At 39.8% G+C, this 25,776-nt stretch overlaps 1 protein-coding gene across 7 annotated transcripts in view; it reads right to left on the reverse strand.

Moving 5' to 3' along the window:
• The window catches only part of MCTP1 (multiple C2 and transmembrane domain containing 1), a 486,374-nt gene that overhangs the window by 165,246 nt on the left and 295,352 nt on the right, over positions 1–25,776 (reverse strand). For all 7 annotated transcript variants that reach the window (XM_072139702.1, XM_072139697.1, XM_072139695.1 and 4 more), the window contains one exon: positions 15,862–15,981. In XM_072139702.1, coding sequence (XP_071995803.1) covers positions 15,862–15,981 — 120 coding nt within the window. The remainder of the gene's footprint in view (positions 1–15,861; positions 15,982–25,776) is intronic.

The raw sequence follows: 25,776 nt of genomic DNA on the forward strand, positions 1-25,776 counted from the left end.
ATTGATGTCAGCCAAAGCCTTGGGGTTGGCCTACCTAGGGATAGGCAGGGCTTCAGAGACACTCATTTAGGCACCTTTTTCTGGTCCTGTTGATAAATATGGTGAACAATGCACTGGAGTAAGGTGAGATTTACAACATGTATAAATCCCTGCTATTATATCAGTTGTACCCGAGTATTACATTAAAGGGTTTGTCCAATTTCAGCAAATAATTGATATAAGAAACAAGAATTGTGGAAATGTTCACCAGTTCAGATCTAGGGAGATAGTTGGGTGCAAAGACTAGCCTTGGTATCGTAGGCAATATGTAAATTCAATTATTCAATTTTATTAAAATGTTTGATTAATTGATATGGTTTGTGTAATGAAAAGTTAAACAATTTCCCAATATACTTTCTGTATCAATTCTTTCTGTTTTCTAGATCTCTGCTTGCTGTCCTTCTAAGCTTCATTGTTTATGTCCTGTGGTTAAAAAACGTTCCATGTGATCGTGTGATGCCACACAGGTGCATGGCTCGTTGGTATCACAGTATCAGTTGGTATATAAGATGATGAGCCATGCACCTGTGTGACATCACGTGATCAGGGACTGGTTTTTATCTACAGGAAGTAAAAAATGAAGCTTCCTATAGAATGACAGCAAGCAGAGATCTAGAAAACATTGAGAAGTTGATACATATTTATGATATAGAGGCGCTCCTGCGCTGGTGCAGTATTGCGGCCACGCCCCCTTGTGGCGCTGGATACGTCAAGAGGCTTATCTCCCTCATAAAGTATGTTGGAAAACTATATAAACTTTCATTACACAAATAATTATATAAAATTTTAAAAATTATATAAAATTATTTGCTGAATGTGAACAACCCATTTAATAAAGAACCTTAGGGGCTTCTGTAACTTGTTTAAGTATTTATGGCTAAACAGACTGGTATTAAAGAGGAAGACCCAAGAAGATAACCCAAGGACCCACAATTTATCATATTTCCAGTAATGGGAGGAATTTTTATTTTATTGATTCTGGGCTCAGAGTACAAGTTCTAGAATTGCTGTCGAATATCCACAGCGGAAATTTTGCAGTAATTCTGGTCTCTGTCTCATCTTTTGGTATTGTGCTTTAACGGGTCGCAAACATTGGATCTGGGTCCCGTTGTTTACGAACCGTGTCACAGATGAATGTAGAAAGAACTGCCTGAGCCACAAACTCAGGGATAGGACCTGCTCTACAATTTGGGGCTCAGGCAGCTGCCTTGCGCATAGACCCTGGAATCAAGGGCCATATGTGATTCCATTGGGATACAAGGGACAGTTGAAACCATTGAAACAATAAATATAGAGCACAACATTATGTGCAGGGGGCCTTATGCTGTATCCTGAATCCACAGATATAATTAACATCTTGTGGATTTTAAACCCACAGCATAAAAAAATTCCCGATCCAGGTATTTTGGGCAGCATGTAGATGGAGTTGTATAAAACAACTCCTCTTTGCTGGTAATGCAAATTCCTTCAAGTATGACCACAATGGTCCAAGCTGTGTGTGCTTGGCCTTCCTCATTTTCCTGCAGTTTAATTTGCAGGTTATAATACCATAATATATTTAGTTTTTTACTAGCAGCATGTTATATCTAAGGGAAGAAAAATTAAGACTGCTTGGAGGAGTTCATTGACTCTGATAAGTCAACCCCACTAGGTATTTTAGTAATGTGCATAAGACCTCAAAAATTCTGTAGAATTCCCTGCAAAAAAATTCAACAGAAAATTCACCTGCAAGTTCATATGATAAAAATTGTCTGTTTCACTGGAGAATAAAATGTGGCTGTCTACCTCTGTACTGCATGTAAATGGGATTTGTTTTAACTCTGTCCACTAACTATGAATTTGTAGCAGCGGTAACGTACAGTATTATCAAATGTCAGGTGTATCTTAATCATTATGGAGGATCCTCAATCCTTTTTTAATGGAGACGACCCTATAAACATTAGTTAATTTTGAAAACGGTGCTTTCAAAAATGTGTGTGTTGCTGCCAAAGCAACCCCAATTTCTTTAACAAATTTGCCTACAATATTTACATTATAGGGAGAGGTCCTCCACTTAGCCCCCCTTCTGTAACTGAGAGCCATAAGACATGGATCTGTCCCAGACATGTAATAAACAGATAAGCAAAATGTATCATTAAATTGTGATTTAGCAGAATTGGTGTTTATGGTTTCTTTTAAAAATGTTTTTATTTTTTTCTCAGTGAGGAACAGCCATATAAATTAGAACACATAAAACAGATCTATGGAACCAATCAGAGCACCGTTTTACAATTTTTAGGAGCGCAGTGTTTAATGAAAGCTGCGCTGTGATTGCAACAAAGTCGGTTTTTAAATTGTTTCTAATTGTATACATGTTCCTCATATGGATAATAAAACTTGAACTAACTTGAATTCTTCTACATTTCCTATTGAAGTAATGTATAGATTAATACGTGTGTGTGTGTGTGATGGTCCACACGTTTCAGGAAACATTCCCTACGGCTGTACAGAATGGATCTGGAGCCCTCTAGTGTTTCTGTCCATGGATATAATTGTCTTCTCCATTGATTTCTCTCTGACTCTGGGCTGTCAGATAAGGGAGAGTCACTCAGAAATTACACACTCTCAATCAATCAGGGGATCACTGTTATCTCAATGTCATATACATGGAAGTGCATATATAATGTCATTAGTCTTCACATGATAGTCTTCAGGTGGTTTGATATGTACTCAAGGACCATTTTCTGATCATCATATGGCCAAAGTATTTCTCTCCAAGTTAAAGGGGATGCTCATTACCATATAAATTAGTATTATGTGCCAAGAGAAGCATTCCCCAACTACTTGAGAAAAAATCTACAGCAAAGCATAAAATATGACATCACTGAAATTATTTGCAATTGATGTAAAAAAAAAAAATTATATTTAAGACCCCAGGAGCTGTTCCCCCAGGAGCATGTATGTTTTAATAAAAAGTTGCTCATCCATGAAGTGATAATTCTGGAGCATCTCTCTGCATAACTCTCCGATATACTGTTTCTCTGTTATCTTGGATGTTTGAGTAATTAGATCATTTGACTATGCAGGCAGTCCCCTACTTAAGAACACCCGACTTACAGACAACCCCTAGTTACAAACGGACATCTGGTAATTGGTAATTTACTGTACTTAAGCCCTAGGCTACAATAAACAGCTATAACAGTTATCACAGGTGTCTGCAATGAAGCTTTAGTGTTAATCCTGGTTCTTATGACAACCCAAAATCCATTTGTCACAGAGACCAAAAAAATTATGTCTGGAGTTACAATGATAAAATATACAGTTTCCACTTACATACAAATTCAACTTAAGAACAAACCTACAGAACCTATCTTGTACGTAACCCAGGGACTGCTTGTTCCGCGAATTCCAAGTTACAATTGTACTTGCTCAGGTGCCCAAAGGACCCTAAGCAATGAGGTTTGTTAAGGTTTTTGATGCCATTTTGCAGCTAAAGCCAGTTGTGTATCATAAAGTGAGCAAAATATTAAGTACATATGTAATAATCTGATGGTTCAATTATCCAGCCTGATAGTTGGGTAGATCTCATCAAACGGTGCTTGTTTGAATCAAACTCAACTTAAGAACAAACCTACAGAACCTTTCTTGTATATAACCCGGGGATTGCCTGTATTAATATTTTCCTTGTCAAATGGTTGTGACCCTAAAATCTTATGCTGTCATTGCTAACTGAACAATGTTATTGGACCCTCTCATATATAACATGCAATCTGCATATATGATGCGATGCAATCAATTCTGCCCCGGGACCGACTGTAAACATAAATATTTTCCGGGGACCGGTGGGTGGAGGGATGTGGTCTTGTGTGAAAGTTTCATAGCCAAATATGTATATTTGCATGCCCCACCACAACTCCCGGTGTGCCTAGTTTATATTGTACTATTTTCTGAAGAACCCCCCCACTTACATTGCCCCCTTTCCTGTGCACCCTCCCATGTCTCCTTTCCTGTATCATGCCTTCCTCCTATGTTCCTTTTCCTTTGGCTGTCCCCACACTTTGCTTCCAATGTCTCTGTTCCCAGCCGAACACTGTAAAAAAAAAAAAAAACAAATACTCACCTTCTTCACTCTCCTGCAGCCGTCTTTTCTTCCTTCACCTCTCTTCCACATTAATGCATGGTTCTATTGTTGGTAGACATGATGTGATGACATCATGACGCTCTCCATCAATAGAGCAGTACATTAGCATGGAAATTAAGTGAGAGAAGACTGCTGCAGGGGAACAGGGAGGGCGAGTATTTTTTTTTGTTTTTACAGAGGTCGGCCACGGGCCAGTTTCAGGTTTTCCAAGGCCTAGTCTTGAGCCGTGGACTGGTGGTTGAGGAACACTGCTGTAATCCACTACTGGACACCATGTACAATATAATCAGCTCCTCCTGCTGTATAACATACTGCCTGTAAATATTTATATTTAAATACTATGTACAATCTGCTCTTTATCATACTGCCTGCCCATAGGACACTATGTGCAATCTGCTCAGCCCCTTCTGTTCTGTAAGATACTGGGGCACATTTGCTAATGCCCTTGCACCAGTTTTCCATTGGACTTTGCGCATTCTTTTAGGTGTAAACTGCTTGTACAGGTATTTAAGAAGTTTTTGCACCACAATTGTGTCACAGGCGGCTGGCATCATACGACACAAATTAGGGGCCGTTCTGGTGCTCAGTCGGACCGTGCACCAGTTTTATCATGTAAAGTCTGACAGAATTGTGTTGCAAAGCCCAAGTTAAAATTTTCACCAAAAAAAGTGTCGGGATGCGCCATATTCACGAAAAACGTGCGCCAGAAATCCTGAATCTGGCGCCCCTGCACACTACACAGGCAAACTGCACATAGTACACAGTGCACTGTTCTTAGTAAATGTGCCCCAATGTGTGTATATTGGACACTATGTACAATATACTCAGCTCCATGTGCTCTATAATATGCTGTCTGCAGAAAGGATATTGGGGCTTAATTACTATGGACATGGCAGAAGTTTTTTGTTGGACTTTGCACATTGTTTATAGTGCAAACTCCTTGCACCGGTATATATGAGTTGTCTAGTCATCATGCAACACAAATAATGGGGCGTTTCGGTGCTCAGTCGGAGCGTGCGCAGTACAGGGTGGCGCCAGATTCATGAAGAACGTGCGCCACAAATCCTGAATCTGGAGCCCTCTGCAAAAATACTACATTTAGTGCAGTTAGTGCAGTTTGCCCTGTTCTCAGTAAATGTACCCCATTATGAGAGAGCGTGATACTGCGTGGGGGTCTTTTAGATGTCATCACTATTTGTTACATGTTATTGTATGAGGCCAAAAAAGTTTCACACAGTTTTTCCCTCTTTACAAGCCTAAAAGTTTATCTCTAGTAAAGCTTGCGCCCTACATTAGTTCCCTTAACAATGCATGACACAACTTCTAGCCACCATGAGCTCCCTGATCAAACCCCTTGCAGTCTATGGAGGACAGATGGCACACTGCATATACTTATTTTACAGATTGTCGTATGTTTTCTGGTTGGGTTACAGAAGAGGATTAAAACTTAAATTTTCCAGATTTAGACGTGATAGTCAGACAATAAAAATAAGTTCAGTTGAGGTTGCTCCGCACAATGAGAATAGCGTGCCTCTGTTTGGCTTATTTGCAATTACAGCTAATTAGAAAGTGGCCTACCTGTTGCTACGTCTGCTCTAATGTGCAGGCCACGCTCTGAGATAAATATACACTGAGCAAATGTTCTTCCAATGCAACAACACTGATCAATCATCGGCAATGTGTTTTAATTAAAATCGCAGCCCGTCCTATGCCGCACAGCAGGCCGTCTGTAGAGGAACACTGCCCTCTAGTGCTCACATCCATTACACATCACCTCTGCAGCTACAGAGTCCCCAAAATATCACCGCACCACTGTTTCCTAAATAATTTGTTAAGACTTTTTTACTAATTGACCTTCACAAAGTTTTTAAAGACAGAAGTGATCTAAGTTACGGTCAGTGACAATGACCTCATTATGGTCAGAAGATTCTGACAAAAAGATATAGACAAATGACCTATCACTTAGCACAACATCTGTTAATGTATTGTGTATCCTGCAACAGGAGGAAGACTAAAACTTGTAAAATGACACGTCGGACCAGACTTCTGTTAGAACGGCATAATCAACAAATAATTAACAATTTATTTCTTCCTGTTAAAGGGGACAAGTTTTACTGCTGAAAGTACATATAAAAGTTTACAAGATGAAAGTATTATCAGACTTCCCAACTTTTATGGAGACGAAAGGGGGACAAAAACAACACACACAGTATAAGTTCTCCCTAGTGCCCCCCCCCCAGCTCCGACTCATATTGTGGCGCCCTTCCCATATTTTTTGATCCACAGCTCCTTCCCCATATTGTGGCCCACAGCTTCCCCCCACATTGTTGTACCCTCATACTGTGCTCCCTCTTGTTGCTGTTAATAAAAAAAATAATCCTCTCCTTCAGAGGATACCCACAGAGTTGCTATCCCAGGACATACATCCCACCACCCAGGAAAGTGGGATAGAGCTGGAAATCCGACTGTCCCACCAAATCCGGGACAGTTGGGAGGGATGAATAATGATTGTCAACAATTTCAGCCATTTTTTTTTTTTGGGTAAGGTTGTCCCCATTGCTGAAAATGGTAGTGAAAATCTGCCAGCCGTTTCCCTATAGTGCCATCATAGGGGGACTTAAAGCATTACAAAGCTACCATAAAAATCAATGTCCATTATAGGTCCTCTACAAAAGATATAATAAATTCATATAAATTTTACCAACAAAAGAGTATATGAAAGGAGGCTGTCTAGGATTAGAAACATATGGCTGCTTTGTTCCAAAAACTGCCTCAAATCTGCCTAAAGTTTGTGTCTGTTTATAAAGTAGAATCCATTTACTTTAGTGGTGTTGGGCTGCAATAACTGACACAGTCTACAGACTGGTGTGGCACTAGATTCAACATGATTGCTCCGAGAATGCCTACAACTAAATGGAGTGCTTTCAGTAATAACACTTTATTTTGGGAAATTCTACTTAGAAGAGAACAAATTTCATGGCTTTATTAGTGCTATAAAGCCTTAGTAAATATTTACAGCATTTATTTTTTTGTATTTCAGAAATGAATGGTACAGGTAAAACTAATGTATTATACTTTATTAACATTAAGCATGTTCTCTGAGCAGTGAGTAGTGTATCTGGAAGCCTCCTGATTTTTTTCCACTTCATACAGATAAGGAGGCTAATGATTAACTCCATGTGTAAAGAATATTTTCCTGGATGATTCATGTCTCTGAGGACAATAGACGCTTTATCAGGTTTCTATAACTCTCAGCTGTCAGTGGATACAGGACAGAAAGCTGATTCATACATACAGCTTAAAGCGGACCTATCACCACACTAAACCTACAAACAGTACCTTCCTCTGTAATATGCATGTCCCCTGGAGGTTTTCTTTTTTTGGCATTTCTAGGTTGCAGCATGAATGAAAAATCATCTTTTATTGTAGGAAGCAGTTAGACAGTAAGGCAACTCTGCCTCCTGCAGTCATGTAACCCTGCCTCCTGCAGTCATGTAACCCCGCCTCCTGCAGTCATGTAACCCCACCTCCTGCAGTCATGTAACCCCACCTCCTGAAGTAAGGCTGCTATGCCCAATCAAGGCATCTGAACCAGGTCTGCCTTCTAGAGCTCCAGAGAGTGACATCACATTTAGGAGGCAGGGCTGGGCCAGGTGCAAGGGGTTAGGTGACTGCAGGAGGCAGGGTTACCTGACTGCAGCAGGTGAGGTTAACTGACTGCAGGGTGCAGGAGGCGGGTTTACCTGACTGCAGGAGGCGGAGTTAAATGACTGCCTGGTTGCAGAAAAGAATAAAAGATGATTTTTCATTCATGCTGCAACCTAAAAATATGCTAAAAAGACCTCCAGGGGATGTGGTGACAGGTTCATTTTAAATAAGGAATAAAGGTAGAGAAAAAAGAAGGACAAAAAACATATTTCTTAAGTAAAGTATATTACAGAGTTAACTATTTTTATCTGAACTATTTATTTATGCAATTTTGTATAAAGTTTTGTTACACTTTAACATCAAGAACTGGATATTAGGAACAGCATGGTGTGCCAAATGCTGCAAAAAGATTTACAGCAGTAAAAATAAAGGCTCGAGAAAAAGCTCCTGGGCCCCATCTTCACTGTTTGCCCCCTTTAATAAGTGACTGAATTTGGTGCAGCTGGTATTTTTTCCTCTAGCTCCCTTCATAGCTAGGCAATCATCGCTGTTGGTTTCAGCATGGGATATGCTAATTTAGGTCTATTTGGTCAGGTGGGCAGTAGCAAAAAGTCATCTGATCGATACATTTGCTAAGATATGCATCAAAAATGTATTCTACATTACTCCATATCCGATATTACGTATCTGTAAGTCTTAAAGCTCTCCCCCAATAGGAAGTGGTCTATATTGAGGAGGAACTAGGATACTAGTAAAACTTTTGGACTGGCACCTGCATGTACTATGTGTCTTGGAACCAGTAATGACTGAATATCCACTTTTTTATATTCTTGCCTATGATCACCATCAGAAAAGTTCTCCAAATACATTATAAAATAGAACCAATATCAGGAATTGACCCACCCTCATTCACAGCTTGTGTATCTATACTATAGCAGACTTCACTTTCCTGTAGAAGACCCTTTATAACCAAAAGAAAGCAATTGTAAAAAGTACAGCGTGAGACAGATGCGGTGCGCAGCACCCCCGCACACTAATGCAGGGGAAGATTGATAAAGGCAGGAAAGAAGTCCGGACGTATAGGTCAAGGCTTGCCGCTTCCTTGTGCCAAAGAAGATTTTAATGACACTTATTTTAATGGAAGCGATCTCTCGTGCGGCTGGAATCAGTCTACTGAATAGGGGCATCCTGGCGATGTACGAGAGCGCGGTAAAGTAGGGAATACATCTTGTTTTTCGAGTGGAGCAAAATGCCAGTCAAGTCTCTAATTGTCATAACTATACCAAGGGTGCTTTGTAAAAGCAATTTCTGAATACCAAATCCTGTTAGATTACTCTCCCCTTCATATTTCATGTTCAATGTTCCTCTAAGTAAAATATGCACTTTCCTTCTCTCATTCGGTTACGGGCGCAATGTAAAAGGCAAGGGCGCGCTGCTTTTTTTTTTTTTTTTGATAATGCACATCTTAAACTTTTCATTAAACAACCGCATTTAAATTCTACCTTTTTCTGCACTCTGACATTTTTGTCTGGCATTTTCATTAATTTTTGCGACATACATAAATGTAGCTGAAATGTTAACTGATCAATACTTTGTCTCTCTCATGTAGCACTAGAACACCATTCCCAGAGGAACACACAGCAGTACAGAAATTAAATGTGTAAAATATCAAATGTTAATGTTAAACACAGCAGCCACTTACAACGACTGAAAAGGCTAAAACAATTCCAAATGGACAGATGGTACCACAAATTATCTACAATCACTTTCAAAGATTAAAGTTGGTCCTGCAGAATAATTCATTGACGCGCTCTTAAGTGTGTCCTTTTACTGATGGCTCGCTTGGCCAATTATTTTTTGCGCTCGTTACGGTAAAAAATGAAAGCGGAGTGAAGAAACAAGACACCGGCACACAGTCCTACGCAGCTACTGAAAACTAGATCTCCCCGATATGAAGTTTTCGCTTTGTAAGGACAGATGTAGCAGGGCCGACTCAGTACAGGTGAAGCAGCGCTGAGTTTCACATGTGACACAATCATTGCCTTATTTTTACGGGGGCCTGGAGTTATACTAGATAAAAGAGGTGGATAAAGGCACTTGCCTTCAGTATATGTTATCTAAAACCCAAAGCTCTTCAGCAGCAGTTTGCCCTCTGGAAAGGAATAGGAAGACGTAGTCATGATATATTCTTCACACTGTAGACTGGTGAATATCACCAAACATCACAGCAAATTCCGCTCTGCTATATCTTTGCAAGTTCTTAGAGAGACATTTTAATGAGATGTTGAAAAATCCCTTAAATTAACAATTACAATCTACAATGAAATCTCTCCAGAAGACCACCCCTTTGAGAAGACCATCTGCATAAAAGGTCAGTTTTTTTTAATCAGCGTCCAATTTTTGCCCCCCTCCCATTATACTCTGAGGAAGATGCCCCCACTATGAGCAGGCCACCCCTACAAAAGACCAATTTTCTGTGCAAAATTAAAGTTTTGTTTTCTCAGTTCCAAACTCAATGGTACCTGAAGTATATTATGCACAGCATAGGCAATAATGTAAACCAATGGTCTCCACACAGAGGGAAAGCAATAGATCAAATAATATATTTTTTTTAAAGTGCTGCAGAATTTGATGGCACTATATAAATAAAGAATATTATTACTATTAAAAAAATATATTGATAATATATATTGATAAAATAATATATAAAACAATACGTTATCTCCTTAGAGGTGGATTAAAACACTGTCTTTTTTAAAAACAATTTTAACTATTTTACATGTTTATAAGATTTTTTTGTGGTTGTTCATGTGGCCATAAGTTACCAAAAACTTTTTTTTTTACTTGAATTTTTGTGTTGTGTTCCAATTTCTGGGGGTTTACACAGAAATCCCATTATGTCATATGTTTTTTTTTCAGGCACTTTCCCCATGTATAGGATTCAAGCGTTAAAAGGAAAAAAAAAAACATACAACTCTGCAAAATAGTTACAAAAAGCACATACGCTATTTTTTACCATCAAAATAGGCCACAAAAACTATAATACGGAAGCCTGGGAATTAAATAATATCTTGGGTTCTATCTATCTATTTATATATTATTTATCTATCATCTCTCAATCTATCCAGCAATTCTCTCCAGCTAAGTATTTACATTTCTATATCATATCTATCTATCTATCTGTTTATTATCTGTATATTTAAAATGTCTATCTAAATTTTTATATTATATATATCTATCATATATATATGTATCTATCTAACTATACATATTCCCAGTTATAATTTTTAACCAGAAACTTAAGAATTTAGTGATGTAAAGAGTCTTAAATTGCACTACATCCTTATACGTCTTATTTCCAGCAATGACACCAGGAATTATATAATACCATTGGACTTTTAAATTCTCAACAATAATCCAGTGTAACAACCTTTCAATTCTCACAGATGCATCAAAAGACACAGCATGAGGCTCCGCTAGTAGCTGGCTGCTTCTAGCACCGAGGACGTACAGTGCAGTTCATTATACAGAATATACAGAAGGTAAAAGCTCCACTACACTAGTCCGGGTAATGCCACTTAGATTGCATAGGTAAAAATGAATTTGAATTAATTAACAATATTTACAAAATGATAATTATGCAAAACAGTATAATACAGAAGGTAGATATCCCATAGTATGTAACACGGCATATAAATGTCATGAATTATTCAGTATGTAATGTGAGTTCAGCTTTGGATGCAGCTCAGTTTATGCCTAATGGGAATTCTTAAAGTGGCAGGATTACATACAGGTGAGGGAGACAAAGAACTGTAGATGTGTAGTCACTTCAAGGACCAATACTACGCTATCTGTGCTGTGCACCTTCTCCCTGACTTATAGTTTTATTTATCATCATGGCGTCTTATACTTTATCTGCTCCATTTAAATCTTTTGAAATGAGTGGCCAATAGAGTGAAACTTCTCTAGGGGAGACCACCTCTATGTACAGACCCCCCCTAACCCCGACCTGGTATGAATGTTGCCTATCTTATTTGAGGAGGCCAACCCTCTAGAACAGTGATGGAAACCTTTTAGACACCAAGTGCCCAAACTACAACCAAAACCCACGTATTTTTCGCAAAGTGCCAATGCGACAATTTAAGCAGTAACTTATGACTCCCTGCTCTTTCACAGGTTTAAATTGTACAGGCACCTGAGGGCACCAATAGAGTAGAAAGAAGGAAAAGAAGTTTGGATTATCATTGCAGCTTCCTTCTAGGGTCCTGGGCTGCCTGGGACTGCAAGAGGCCTTGAGTCCTGTCTGACAAACTCTACCCTAGGTTGATGGAAAGCGTGCCAATATAGAGGGCTCTGAGTGCTACCTCTGGCACCCGTGCCATAGGTTCGCCACCACTGCTCTAGAAGATCTATTTAAATGCAATTTTCGGTGGTTATCTAAAAGAGGTTTTCAGTCTGATGTCACGATTTGAGGTTTATAAATGACTGACGCTGCTATATCTGTAGAACAATCGGTAAATTACATATTATGCACTGCTACATCTGTAGCTCTTTACATCTGTATTCACACGGCTAAGAATGCCGTTCTGTTTTTTATATTAAAGAGGGATATTTCAAATATTCTATTAAAACAGCCCCAATGAAATTAAAAGTTCAAGGTAATTTCATTTTTATTTTCAAATTTTCCCGTTCTATGATCTATGTGTCTGATCAGCGAGCCCTTGCCAGGGGATGTCACTGCAGGGGTTAAATAGTTGAAGTTCCTAATCATCTGTTTAGTACTGTATACCTTCTTCTCCAGACAAAGGTGAAGAGCACGTACCTGCCGCACCACCGCCATGCATAAAAGATAGCACATAAATTATAAACTACATTTTCTCATTAAAACTTAGTCTCACGTTATTTTCTTCAGTGCGTACCCAGAGATGACCTTTACCTGCTGCCAGTGAAGACCTGGCATAAGGTACATTATACGCATATGGCACTGATGTTCAATTTCTACTCTTCAAATTAATTATGATTCTAACAATGTTCCAAGTGAAGGGAAGCCCCATCAGGCATATAGAGATTAAACTTCATTTTTTCAAATACCAAACCAAACCATATTACCTTAAAATGTCCTTGCACACCAGCGAAGTAAAACATTAAAGCAACAGCGCCTCCCAAATAAGGGCGACATAGAAGACGTCCTCTGCGGTCATTGTAATATTCAGAATAATGACAGATTTAATGTCAGGTAAATGATAAAAAATAAAGATTAAATAGCCGCTCTGCTGTAAATGCTCACAAACACTTTTAAATTTTACCTTTTATATTTAAGTCGGTAAAATATATAATCGAGATTTCAGTTATTTTAAAGGAGAATTGATAAAAAGCAGATGATATACAACAGAGACAGGATAATCCTTCCTATATTCTCCGTTTCTAAATACCCGGTCCTCACAGATAATAGAGAAATGGGTGGATGGTTAAAAAGAGAAAGAGAGAGATAAATCTGTAAATGGATAATAAAAAAAATAGGCATCATTACAGTGTTTAAGAAAATAAAAGCGGGCTACTTTATTCATATGCCAAGATAGATAATATATAGGTATACCGATCAATAGATAATACATAGCTATACACATCAATAGACAGATAATATATAGGTAAGTAAGTCGATGGTGTGAAGGCAGGTTGATGGATAATATATAGTTAAGCACATAGGAGAGTCCAAAGCAGCACATTAGCAGATAGATAGATAGATAGCTAATATTTGGGTAAGTAGATAGATAAAGTTGAGAAAAGTGTAGACAGCACTACAGAAATCAAAAATCCCAAATTGTGAAGTTTATTGATACAGTGACGACGTTTCAAGCCTTGATGAAGGTGGTTCACACACCAAAACGTTGCCACTGTTTCAATAAACTTCCCCCTTTGGGATTTTGGATTTCTTGATGAAGGTGGTTCACACCGAAACATCACCACTGTTTCAATAAACTTCACCCTTTGGGATTTTGGATTTCTGGAGTGCTGCCTACACTTTTTTAAACATTACTACTGAAGGATCTTGACAGGATCCATGGAGGCTCTGCACCCCATCTATTGAGATAGATAGTTCAAGCAGTACAATAGTATCCCAAAAAAATGCCAGTTGGGTGGGTGCATGCTGGAAAGGGACAGGCGCTCCTCAAATAAATTCCAAGAAACAGCAGGTGTGATGAAATCACTGCAGGTGAATTTTTAATCCACCATCTGAGCAACGTTACGGCTCTAATACACGAGTCTTACTCAAGCTTGACAAAGCGCTAAGCAGAGCAACGTATGTAGTAAGACTGGGTGCAGTTTTTTTTATTATTGATGGGTATATAATAGATAGATAGCACATAGATTTCTAGATCATAATAGATTTTATAAAGGTAGCCAGATATATAGATAGTATATAGGTAGGTAGATACATACATAGGTAGATATATGTAAGTAGATAGATGAAAAGGGTTAAAATTACCCAGTATACTTGTGGGAGAGATCACCCGGGGTGGAAGTGTTGATTTCACCTATGATTGGATACCCGCGTCAAGATCACACCGCACGTGCGCCAAAAAAGGAGAGCATGCGCAGAAGTGACTGTGGACACGCAAAAAAGTGGCTCATATGTATTAATGTTTGGCAAGTGCCAAACAAAAAATGTTTGCAATGTTTACTAAATGTTTACAAATATTTTTGTTAACAAAATGTAAAGAATTGCATAAAAAATATATAAATAAAGAAATATGAATGAACAACAGAATGTCCGTGACAATGTTTGAGGAGTACTTGTATTGAGAGTGAGGCACCACGGTGTAGATCCTCTGGCAGTCTATACAACTGCTAGTGGTATCGTCGCCTCCCCAGCAACATGGAGTAAAGATGGTCAATTGATGTGCAAAATACATTAGGAGGTGCATCTTATACAAAGGACATATATCTTCATCTTAGTACAAAACATGATATTTGATACAGTGCATACATAGTCTAAAAAAGCATATCTATATACATATATTGCGTGCATATATTACTTTTGTGTCACTTGTCTCAAAATGGATAAAACATCAGTGCAGAATTCAGTTGTGAAGAGGTTAAAATTACCCAGTGAGCTGCAGGACTCTCTCTCCAACATGGGGATCTCACTATCCCATAGGTAGCTATGCGGCGTCTGAGCAATATCACCGCGCATTCGCCAGAATTTGGCGCATGCGCCGTTCATCTCTATGACTGCCGGGCGGCCATGTTTAGTTGGCGCCGCAGGACTTAGGAAGAAATTTGTATGGATACACGAATTATGATAACTTAGACAGATAGATAAAATATAGGTAGGTAGATAGATAATGTATCGGTAAGTAGATAGAAGATAGATAAATAGTATACAGGTGAGTATATAGAAGGGGTAATATGTAGGTAGGTAGCTAGATAGATAATAGATATATAGATAGTATAATGGCAGATAGATAGAAGATAGATAGACAGATAAATAATCTGCCAATTGTAGGTAGATACGTCTTAGTTTTTTTTCTAGATTTCTAGATTATAACAGATTTTATAAAGGTAGCCAGATATATAGATAGTATATAGGTAGGTAGATACATACATAGGTAGATAAATAAAATATATGTAAGTAGATAGATGATAACTTAGACAACGAATGGAAAAGGCAGGCAGCACTCCAAGGTTCAAATCAAACGTGAGTGATTTTTATTGAAACGAGTAGCGACTGCATGTCTCATATCTCTCTACTTTTCCTTCTATTTTCAATCTCTTATCTATCTGTCCTTCCATTTCTTCCTAATCATTACGCCTCTATCTCTCTATCCGTCTCTCTATCTACTTGCGGTTTTATACCACACTGCATAGACAGACTAGGAGACGGGAGGTAGCTTGTGTTGTGTTCATTGGCTTGGAGGGATTGGGAATTAAAGGATGAGTTAATGTGGACTCTCCTCATTAATTGTTGTGCTCCGAGTTGGGGAGATGACATTTATAACTTCGAAAACAGAACGGATGAGATAATTATGTAAGACAGTAGAGGATTATCATACCAAGAAAGCAGCAAGACTCCTTTGGGGTGAGTCCCAATCAAAGCAACTGTTAATGTAGTAGGCTGCATTGATGAGCACCATGACACAACGCTTCATGCGGATAAAGTTCCTCAGCAGTAACTGTGAGAAAGATGAAAAGATGAAAATATTATCAGAACAATTAAGTCTCACAGTGACCTGGAAGGTTGACAGCTACTTCTAGACAATCATGCTTAAAAGATGTCTTGTAAAGGGAGATCTTGAAAAGGTTCAACACAAGGATCAGTCTAAATCAATAGAGAAAAAATAACTAAGCCGAAATTACACCCTGCGCCCTGCAATGAGAGTTAACATCCAGTGAACTGTTTATGGCATAAATTAGACAAAGCTAAGTGAGAAAAACATCATTATTTTGCTGCTGGAAGTGATGCTAACTGATCATGGTGAGATCCGAGTCATAGGTTACAAGACAAGGAGACGCTCCGTGTAGGCCAATATATGGGGAATTGCAGTAATTGGGATTTTTAAGTCTGGACAGGAAAGTCTGCGGGAAATAGATCATTTTTTACTGCAGTGCTAACCTCATACTTCATATAAGGATAGTGGGCAGACCTATGGAAATCATTATTTGTTGGTCTCTCTGGGCATATAGCGTGTTTCTCTGAAAATAAAACTTACCTAAAAAATAGGCTCTTTTCAGAGTTAGGCTGAAGTATATACCCTACCCAAAAATAACCCCTGGTTACGAATGATTATATATTCTTTATAGCACCTATAAACTAGGTTCTGGTGTCTACAGTCAGGTGTGTAGCTTTCGTATACAGCTCCAACTTCTAGTTGTAACTTTAAGGCTAAGCCACTGCCGTTGCCCACCGTACTGTAGCACGGGAGGCACACGGCAGTGCCGGGGGAGGGTGCTGCTCACCCCCACCCCTCTCCATAGGAATATATGGCACACAGTGCCGTATTCCAGAGAAAGGTAGGACATGTCCTCTCTTTCTACAGGGTAAGGAGCGCTACAGTGCCGCATATGTGCTGCACCACACCGCTTCTGTTGGGCGCTGCGCGCCCACTGCGATGTATGGGGGACATATATCGGCCGTATATACGGCCCCCATACGTTCGTGTGAATACAGCCTAACTGTGGATATCTCTGTTTCTGTGGAACTTTTAATCACAATCTTTATGCAATATTAAAGGGGATATTCTGCTCTTTAAAGGGCACCTACCACCACAAATCTACCTATAAAGGTAGATTGGGTGGTAGGTGGATCATTGGGACGTGAGGATAGCCCTTTTAAGGGCTAATCCTCACGTCCCTGCACTTTTTTGAGAACTTTAATTTGATATTTATTCAAATTTACTTATGTGGCTACCGGGGCGTGGAGTAGCCGCTTATGAGATTACACGAGGCGGCTACTCCACGCCCCGGTAGCCACTTTACCCCTCCTACTCACCCATCTTCGGCGCGCAGCTCTGCGTAGCTGCGCGCCCTCGTCCGGCGAGCCTGCCGTCTGCGCATGCGCAGAAGAGCAGGCCCGCGCCTGTTTCGGAGTTGTGACCGCGCAGGCGCGGGCCTGCTCTTCTGCGCATGCGCAGACGGCAGGCTCGCCGGACGAGGGCGCGCAGCTACGCGGAGCTGCGCGCCGAAGATGGGTGAGTAGGAGGGGTAAAGTGGCTACCGGGGCGTGGAGTAGCCGCCTCGTGTAATCTCATAAGCGGCTACTCCACGCCCCGGTAGCCACATAAGTAAATTTGAATAAATATCAAATTAAAGTTCTCAAAAAAGTGCAGGGACGTGAGGATTAGCCCTTAAAAGGGCTATCCTCACGTCCCAATGATCCACCTACCACCCAATCTACCTTTATAGGTAGATTTGTGGTGGTAGGTTCCCTTTAAACTGAAAGCAGAACTGGGTTTTTATGTGGCTACAGTTCAGATAACACTGTTTGAAATCTGCCCCTTCCAGCCTGTCAGCTGAAAGGGGTTGTCTCGGAATAAAAAAATTATATGTGGCTGGGGAAGGGTTGGAGGCTGGGTGAAGGGGAGGGTAGAGAGTGGTCACTGTTTTACAGCCTCCACAATCATATATACATACATTTTTTTAATTCCCATACAACCCCTTGAAGTTTCAGTGGAGAAGGCTGATGCAACTATACAGACTAGTGGTGCTCATGTAGAAATTAGGTAATACGCTCTAACCCGTTTTTCATAGCTAAAATAATACGAGACCCTGCCTAATTTCAAGGAAACACAGTAGACTAAACAAGACTAGACTAGGTGTTGCATATTTTTACTTCTCATTAAGTAACGAGGACTAAGGGGAGGTGAGACACCGGGAACAAAACCAAAAATATAACGCTCCAGAGCGGGTTGTATTGTGTAGGAGCAGGGATATAAGTTTTGTTTAGAACATGAAAGCACAAATATTTTGGTTTTTGTCAATTCAAGGGTCTATCACAGTGATGGCGAACCTTTTGGAGACAGAGTGCCCAAGCTACAACCAAAACCCACTTATATGTCGCAAAGTGCCAACATGACAATTTAAGCAGTAACTTATTGATCCTTGCTGTATCAAGTTTTAATTGTATTGGCGTCCTGAGGACACCAATACAATAGAAAGATGATGGAGAAATTTGGATTGTAGCTTCCTTCCAGCAGGAGCTCCTATGACAATCCATCTCTATCCACACCTTCTTGCTCCTCCTGTAGTCCTGGCAGCCAAGGATGTCGCTTTAAAATAGCGCTGAGCTTGGCACGTCCTGGGCTGTGTTGGATCACAGGAGAAAGCCTTGAGTCCTATCTGGCAATTTATGAGTTGGGGTGAAGGCCTGGGTGCCCACAGAAAGGGTTTCTAGTGCCACCTCTGGCACCCGTGCCATAGGTTCGCCACCACTGGTCTAGCATAATGATTAGGTACACAGTGATATAGCATACATTTCTATGCATCGGTACCCAGGACACAAACTCAGTTATGTCATAGTACAAGAATAATCCACAATGTAACATAGCAAAAGACAAATTCACATCATAATAATACTACTACTAATAATAATAGTATAATAAAGGAATCACCAATTCTGAAGTAACATCATATGCGCATTGATGTCACATCACAGACGCACCAAGTGAAATTAAAGTATGTGAATGATGCACAAAGTGATGTCACAGCATAAAAGAAGTTCCCATCATAATAACATAATAAATCATCAATTCTAAAGTAACATTATAGGAATTATATCTACAATGATGTCACAGTCCAAGCACAGAGTTAAATTATAGTATTGGAATAATTGTTCTGATACCAATAACACATAGTTATGTCACAGCATCGAACAAATTCACTACAATAATAATGATAATAATAATAAATCTCTAATTATAATAATAATAATAAATTATTTCTACATTTCTATTATATTCTGTAGTCATGTAAATCAATGGCTGGAAGGGCTCTGTCCGCAAGAGCTTAAAGTCTATGAGAAGGAATGGGTGACAGTGATATCCCAGTGCAAGCAAAATACCATTTGATATAAAACTTTTTTAAATCATGCACACAGTGATGCCACAGAACAAGCATAATGTACATAATGATATCAAAGTATGGTAAAAATCTACACACGGATGTCACAGGGTTACAATGTACACAATACTATGACATAGAAAACCTTTCCATTAGCCTACATGCCCACCTCTCCCTGGGCTGCAAACAACAGATATGTGTCTATTTGCGGTGGTCCGTTTGTGTATGGAGATAATGTAATGAGCAGAGCTTAGTACTGACTACAAAGCTATATAGTAATGCTAAAATATCATGTACGGGAGAAAGGCCTGCATTTTATGTTGCTTTTTTGTTTGGAAAAGTTTTCCTATATTTCCCCCAGTATTTCCCTTGTAAGTGTAGGGTCTGCCATCTACTGTTTATATACAGTACTGCAATACAAAAACTTGTGTCTACAACTTGACTTTCCCAAGCAAACCAGTGTATTGTTCCTACAGTCCAATACACTATAGTCACACTGCTAGCCATCTACGGACACCTCTCTTTTCTTATTAAGAACTTCTATGAGTTGCCTAAATAATTCAACAATAGTTCAATTAGATTGTGCCATAAGTTTTACATTTTTGTTAATTATTGATTATTGTATATGAAATCTGCTTGCTGGTGCACCGAGCATTATACAAGGGTAGAGCACTTTTAGTGCAGTTTCCCACATTCTTAGTAAATGTGCCCCATTATTTTTAAGGGTCAGGGCCTGCTTTGTAGCAGGTGACTACACAACTCATGCTGTCCCCCGTCTTGAGGTAAGAGGCTCTACTTGCCTCATGGATGGTGCATTCCTGTTTAAAATTATAAACGCCATTCATTGTTCAGATAGCAGAAGACATCTTATAAAGGTTTTTTCATCATAATATTTGCTATTCCAGTGCCTTGAAGGTATAGGAACATAATGTAGATGTTGTGCCAAGAACCCAAACTTCAGGGCAGTGCAGATAACCAATCTGTAATGACCACTGTGTAATACTACTTTCCTCTGCTACAGACACTGGGGCTCATTTACTAACCTGATTCACTAAGATAGTGCACCCGGTATCGTGCATGTATTGCTTCTCTGCTCAGGTCCGACACCAGATCTTTTCCTCATCATCTTTTCACCATCTTTTTAGTGCTGCTTGTAAGAGCATTAGCTTGCGACACAATTTGAATGTTTAATCCAGCGCTCAGTCCGAATCAGTCGGAGCGTCTGATGCCCCATCCCCGATTTGTGTTACGTGGAAGCCAGCGCAGACACCTGTTAAATACCTGTCCAAGCCGTGCAATCCACGAAAACGACAAACAGTCCGACGAAAGTGCGATCCGCGACCCTTAGTAAATGAGACCCATTGTGATCGAAACGTTGTACCCAGGCAAAATGAATTGTCTGCCCGGAGCTTGATCTGATATGACATATAACAATGTTTGTCAAGTCTCTTACAATTTTACATCTTCCTGAAGGTTTACATTTTACAACACACAGGTTACTCATGTAAATCCAATGTAACTAAATATTGTACAAAATAATTTCCAAGTATCTGAGCAAAGAGAAAATTCCTAAAGAACATGCCGTACCAATGTACAACTAAAGCTCAGTGGTGCTTTAAACTATGGACATAGTAAGAACTAATATATTTTACCATATCTTATTAATTTCTCCACATAATTGACTTCTGCTTCCAATTTCCAAGTCTATTCAGTGTAGGAGGAACATGGCATAAATTGATTTGCAAAAGATTGCTGTCCATCACGTTCTCAGCGGGTGCAAACCATGGAACACCTTGCTCGGGGCTGATTTGCAAAGTTGCTTCCTTCCACCCTGTTGGCTCTCTTAATTGCCAGGGTTCAAGGACGGGAATGAGTGAGATGTGACAGTTCTGGGACAAATATAAATTCTTCTATAACCCCTTGTGTGCCACAACGTCAAGGGCCATTCTAATAGTGCAAAATGATTGAAGATATATGTAAGCTCATACCTGGCTCTATTCATATAATAATGTCTGAATAGACAAGTAGCTTTCTCCCTCTATAATTTCCATAAAGTGCTGATATCGTCAGTTCATGTTGGATACATGATAATTAAACTATGGAATATAGAAGAGAAATATACACAATGAATATATTACTTTTGCCCAAATAAAGAGCAAACAAAAAAAAAAAACATCCATGTAAACCCAGCACGCTTACATGCTGATGTGTCCTCCCTCAGGATTCACTCTTCTTTTAGCTTCTTTTGGTTTTTATGCAAATGATCAATAGGGGCTCCAGGCTCCATTAACATCTATGGAACCTGAAGCCCCTCAGGCTCATTTTATTTTCAAAGCCTTTTTTTGGAAAAACAAGGCCATAAGAAGCTACAAGACAAGCAGATCCTTACACAGGGGGTACACACCTGCATGTAAGTGTGCTTGGTTTACAATCCTTTGTTCTTGATCCTCATGGTATCCTTTAATGTATTTTATTCTGTATACACAAGGTACTTGCAAAAAAGAATAAAACTACATTATGGGCACATGTATCATAAGTCTGGCTTTGTCCGTCTGTTTTATTGGGACTTTTCTTGGCCTTTCTGCTGGTCAGATGCATCTTAGCAGTTTTTCCTTATTGATACATGTGGCGTTTGGTCTTTAGAAAATTTGGGATTTTTTTTAAACAAAAGTCACAAAAAGTATCCAAAATTCGCAATCATTCCCAAGCTTTTTAAAAAAAAGTTGCAACTTTCCCTTCTGGATTCAGGTGATAACTCGGGGAACACTGCAGAAAACTAGACAATGGCAAACCTTGAAGTTTTAGGCACAAAAAAAGACACAAATGAGGACAAGCACCATAAAAAGTCTCAAAAATGAAAGAAAAAGGCAAGCCAAAAAAGTTCCAATGCAAATGTAAACTTTTGAGAAAAGACTAAACAATTAGAACACAAAAGACTAAGAACACTGCCAAGTTTATCTATAACCCACAGAAGTGACAATACAGCGGTCCATGGTTATCACAGCTGCATCATGTGTATCTGCACAGAGAAACTGAAAAAACACATAGGGGCTCATTTACTAGGGGTACGCACTTTCGTCGGGTTTCCCGAATATTTCTGTTCTGTTGCCCCAGGATTTTGGCGCACGCGATCGGATTTTGGCACATCAGCGCTGGCTTGCACGCCACAGAAATTGGGGGGTGTGGCCGTCGGACAACCCGTTGGATTCGGACAAACCGTGGAATTTAAAAAAAGTTTTGTGTCGCAAGATCAAGCACTCACATGCACCAGGAAGAAGAAGGTGAACTCCGGCGGACCTCGGCGCAGCACCAACACTTGCAGGAACTCAGCCGCACGATCTTAGTGGGATCACCGCGGGATCGCAACGGGACCGGGTAAGTAAATCTGCCCCATAATGTATGGCAGCCATATTTCTTAGATTGTGAGTCACTTCAACGCTTTAGGTTCTTCTGGAGCAGGAACATTGGTATAGAAGGTGAGGGAGAATATGTCCTGCAGGTAATGGATGCTCTGCCTTTGCAGATGTATTTACAGGTATATACAAACATGGGGAATTATACTAAATTAGCCCTGCTACTAAGATCAGTGGAGGATCCAAAAGTTGGACCCCCACTAATAAACCACTAATGTGACTAAGGGGATAAGACTCCTATGGACTGGGAGGGTGATCATTAATAGGAAGACAGCCCTTTTCAGTCTTGTTTCCACTGCCACAAAGCATCAGAAGGGGTTGAAGGGTTCCCAACATCCCACAGGCAACATCAGGGCTACACCAAGCCTTTCTGCCGCCCAAGGCAAAAATTTAAATGGCGCCCCCCTTCCCCATACATATGTATGGATATGACTATATTTACCTATTAACATATAGTCTGCTAATGTATGCTATATCTATATTTGTATTTTAAACCTAACATACAATGGGGCAGCTGTATCTTTATTTAAGCTAATTTGTGCCTTTTTTTAAGCTATTCGGCTCTTTGGATTATTTATTGGATGATTTCCTTTAGATCAACTGTGCTCTTTTTGGTGCACATTTTTGTTTAATTTCACAATTTTGGACAATTTTTAGCCCAACCTGTACAGAACAGTTGCCTATGCCTGGTGGGAACAAGGCTGTACTTACACATTTTTTTTAAAAACTTTTTAGGCGCAAATCAGTGATACACTGATTCCACAAAGCCTCACAATTTGATCAAAGTTTAACCAAAAATATCAAGCTCAGAGTTATTAATGTAGCTTAGTAGCACTTGGTCGTTGTACAATATGTGGATGTGTGCTCCAGGTTCTAAGTTAGTGCAGATACGTTTATACTGATATTAAAGTGCACTTACTCTGTTTATTCTGATCAAGCTCATCTTCATCTATAGTAGACACATAGGACTTTACTACATTTTTTCAGTTTAATAAGAGATTCGGATGTTTCCAAATTGAGCTCTATTGGAAGTTAAACTTAGTTTCCAAGAGTCTTTCTCCATGTACACAGCAGAATTATGTCTGCAATCCACATCAGAGAATCTAATAAAGTCGAACTATTATATGTGATGACAAGAAGAGTATCTCTTATAATGTTTTCAATGTGATAAAGCAGAAAAGCATTTATAATTAATATATTAGCAATATCTCCGTGTTGCAAATCTTATTAATGCTGATGAACATGCAGGGAAAGCAATTTGGGATGTGACGCCACGCTGTGCTAGTAATGCAGCGCAAGAGGATGTGGAGTAAAATGTGACAGTTAGAGCAAAGACAAAACACACAAATGCTCCAATAAAAGTGTAAGTGTGATATAGGGCGAGGCATGTAAGTGTGCCCATAAATATGCACAGTAAAACGATAGAGCCTTTACATGACGAGAAGTACATGCGACTTTTGGCCACAATACTAAAAAAAAACTACTTCTTAATAGCAGCAAAAGCATGTGGCTTTAAAGTGGAAGAACAGGGGAATAACTACAGTGGAAGCAGCCATAGCAGCTGCTATGGGGCCCATAGTGTTAGGGGGCCCAGCATCTGGGATATTGGATGTGAATATGCTGTATGTGTGTATTTTTGATGTGTACATACTCTAAATGTGTACGCATATGTAATCTGTACATGCTGTATATCTGTGTGTATGATGCACAAGTATATATGGTACTGTATGTATGTATGTATATGCTGTATGTAGGTATATGGTGTGTATGCACTGTTTGTATATTTTTAAGGGGTTAGTTTGCTATGGGGTCTAGCCTTTCCTAGTTATGCCACTGCACATGTTTTCTATTAATGTGATATGTACTCTGCCTAATTCTGGACACTGTAATCCACTATGCCACATTTAATGTGCCACTGTCAAGATACAGTGGTTCAAAGAGACCATTGTCACACAGAGCCCTAAACAAGTCTGGATGTTCTGACTGTCCTTTACAAGCATCTAACTTAAAGTGTTAATAATGCCTCATAACAATGACCCCATCCGCTCAACCTCATCACAGTGGGGGTCATTTACTAAGGGGCCGAATCGCCTCTTTCCGTCGGGTTTCCCGAATATTACCGATTTGCGCCGTTTTCCCCTGAATTGCCCCAGGTTTTTGGCGCACGCGATCGGATTTTGGCGCATCAGCGCCTGCATGCATGCGATGGAAATCGGGGGGCGTGGCCGTCGGAAAACCTGACGGGTTTGGGAAAAAACCCCTGTATTTAGTAAAAAAAAGTGTCGCTTGACACGCGCTTACCTGCACCCACGAAAGGACGGTGAACTTCCGTGAACTCCAGCGAACTTCAGCGCATCAGCGACGCCTGGTGGACATCGGGCGCACTACCTTAGGGAATCCCAGCCGGATCCGAATGAGCGTTGGAGAACCCGCCGCTGGATCGCTACTGGACCAGGTAAGTAAATGTGCCCCATTGTACACCATTATTCTATAGTGAGACTGCATGTATTATGTTACTGGGCAAGGTGGACTGAGAAGATATTACACAGTGTCCTATCTGAAAGCAGTAAAATAATAGAGGAGAATGAGCTGAGCAAGTGTCCCATCTGTAGGCAGTAGGTTATAGAGCAGGAGGAGCTGAGCATCTTTAATTGACAGCATTATCGATTAGAGATAGCTGCCAATCTGTCAGTGGGAAGGCCTAGAAGGATTCTAAAATTGATTGCATTAGCCATGAAACAATTTTTCAATCCACTCACTGCACTAATCCCCTCTCCCCTGGTACCTTACCTTGTTCACTCTCTTCCTTTGAGTCAGTCACAGAGGAAGAAGTGACCTGGCTCCTCTCCTCTGGTCGCCCCACTACATGCACGAGTGACCCCAGTCTCTCCCCAGCAGTCACTTCTCACCTCTCTAAATTCTTCAACCTTTCTCTGGTGTTGTCCCTTCTTCTTTCAAGTATGCAGTTGTTACCCCATTACTAAAGAAACGTTCCCTGGT

Source organism: Engystomops pustulosus, chromosome 1, assembly GCF_040894005.1.
Source record: "Engystomops pustulosus chromosome 1, aEngPut4.maternal, whole genome shotgun sequence".
NCBI classification, from domain to species: Eukaryota; Metazoa; Chordata; class Amphibia; order Anura; family Leptodactylidae; genus Engystomops; species Engystomops pustulosus.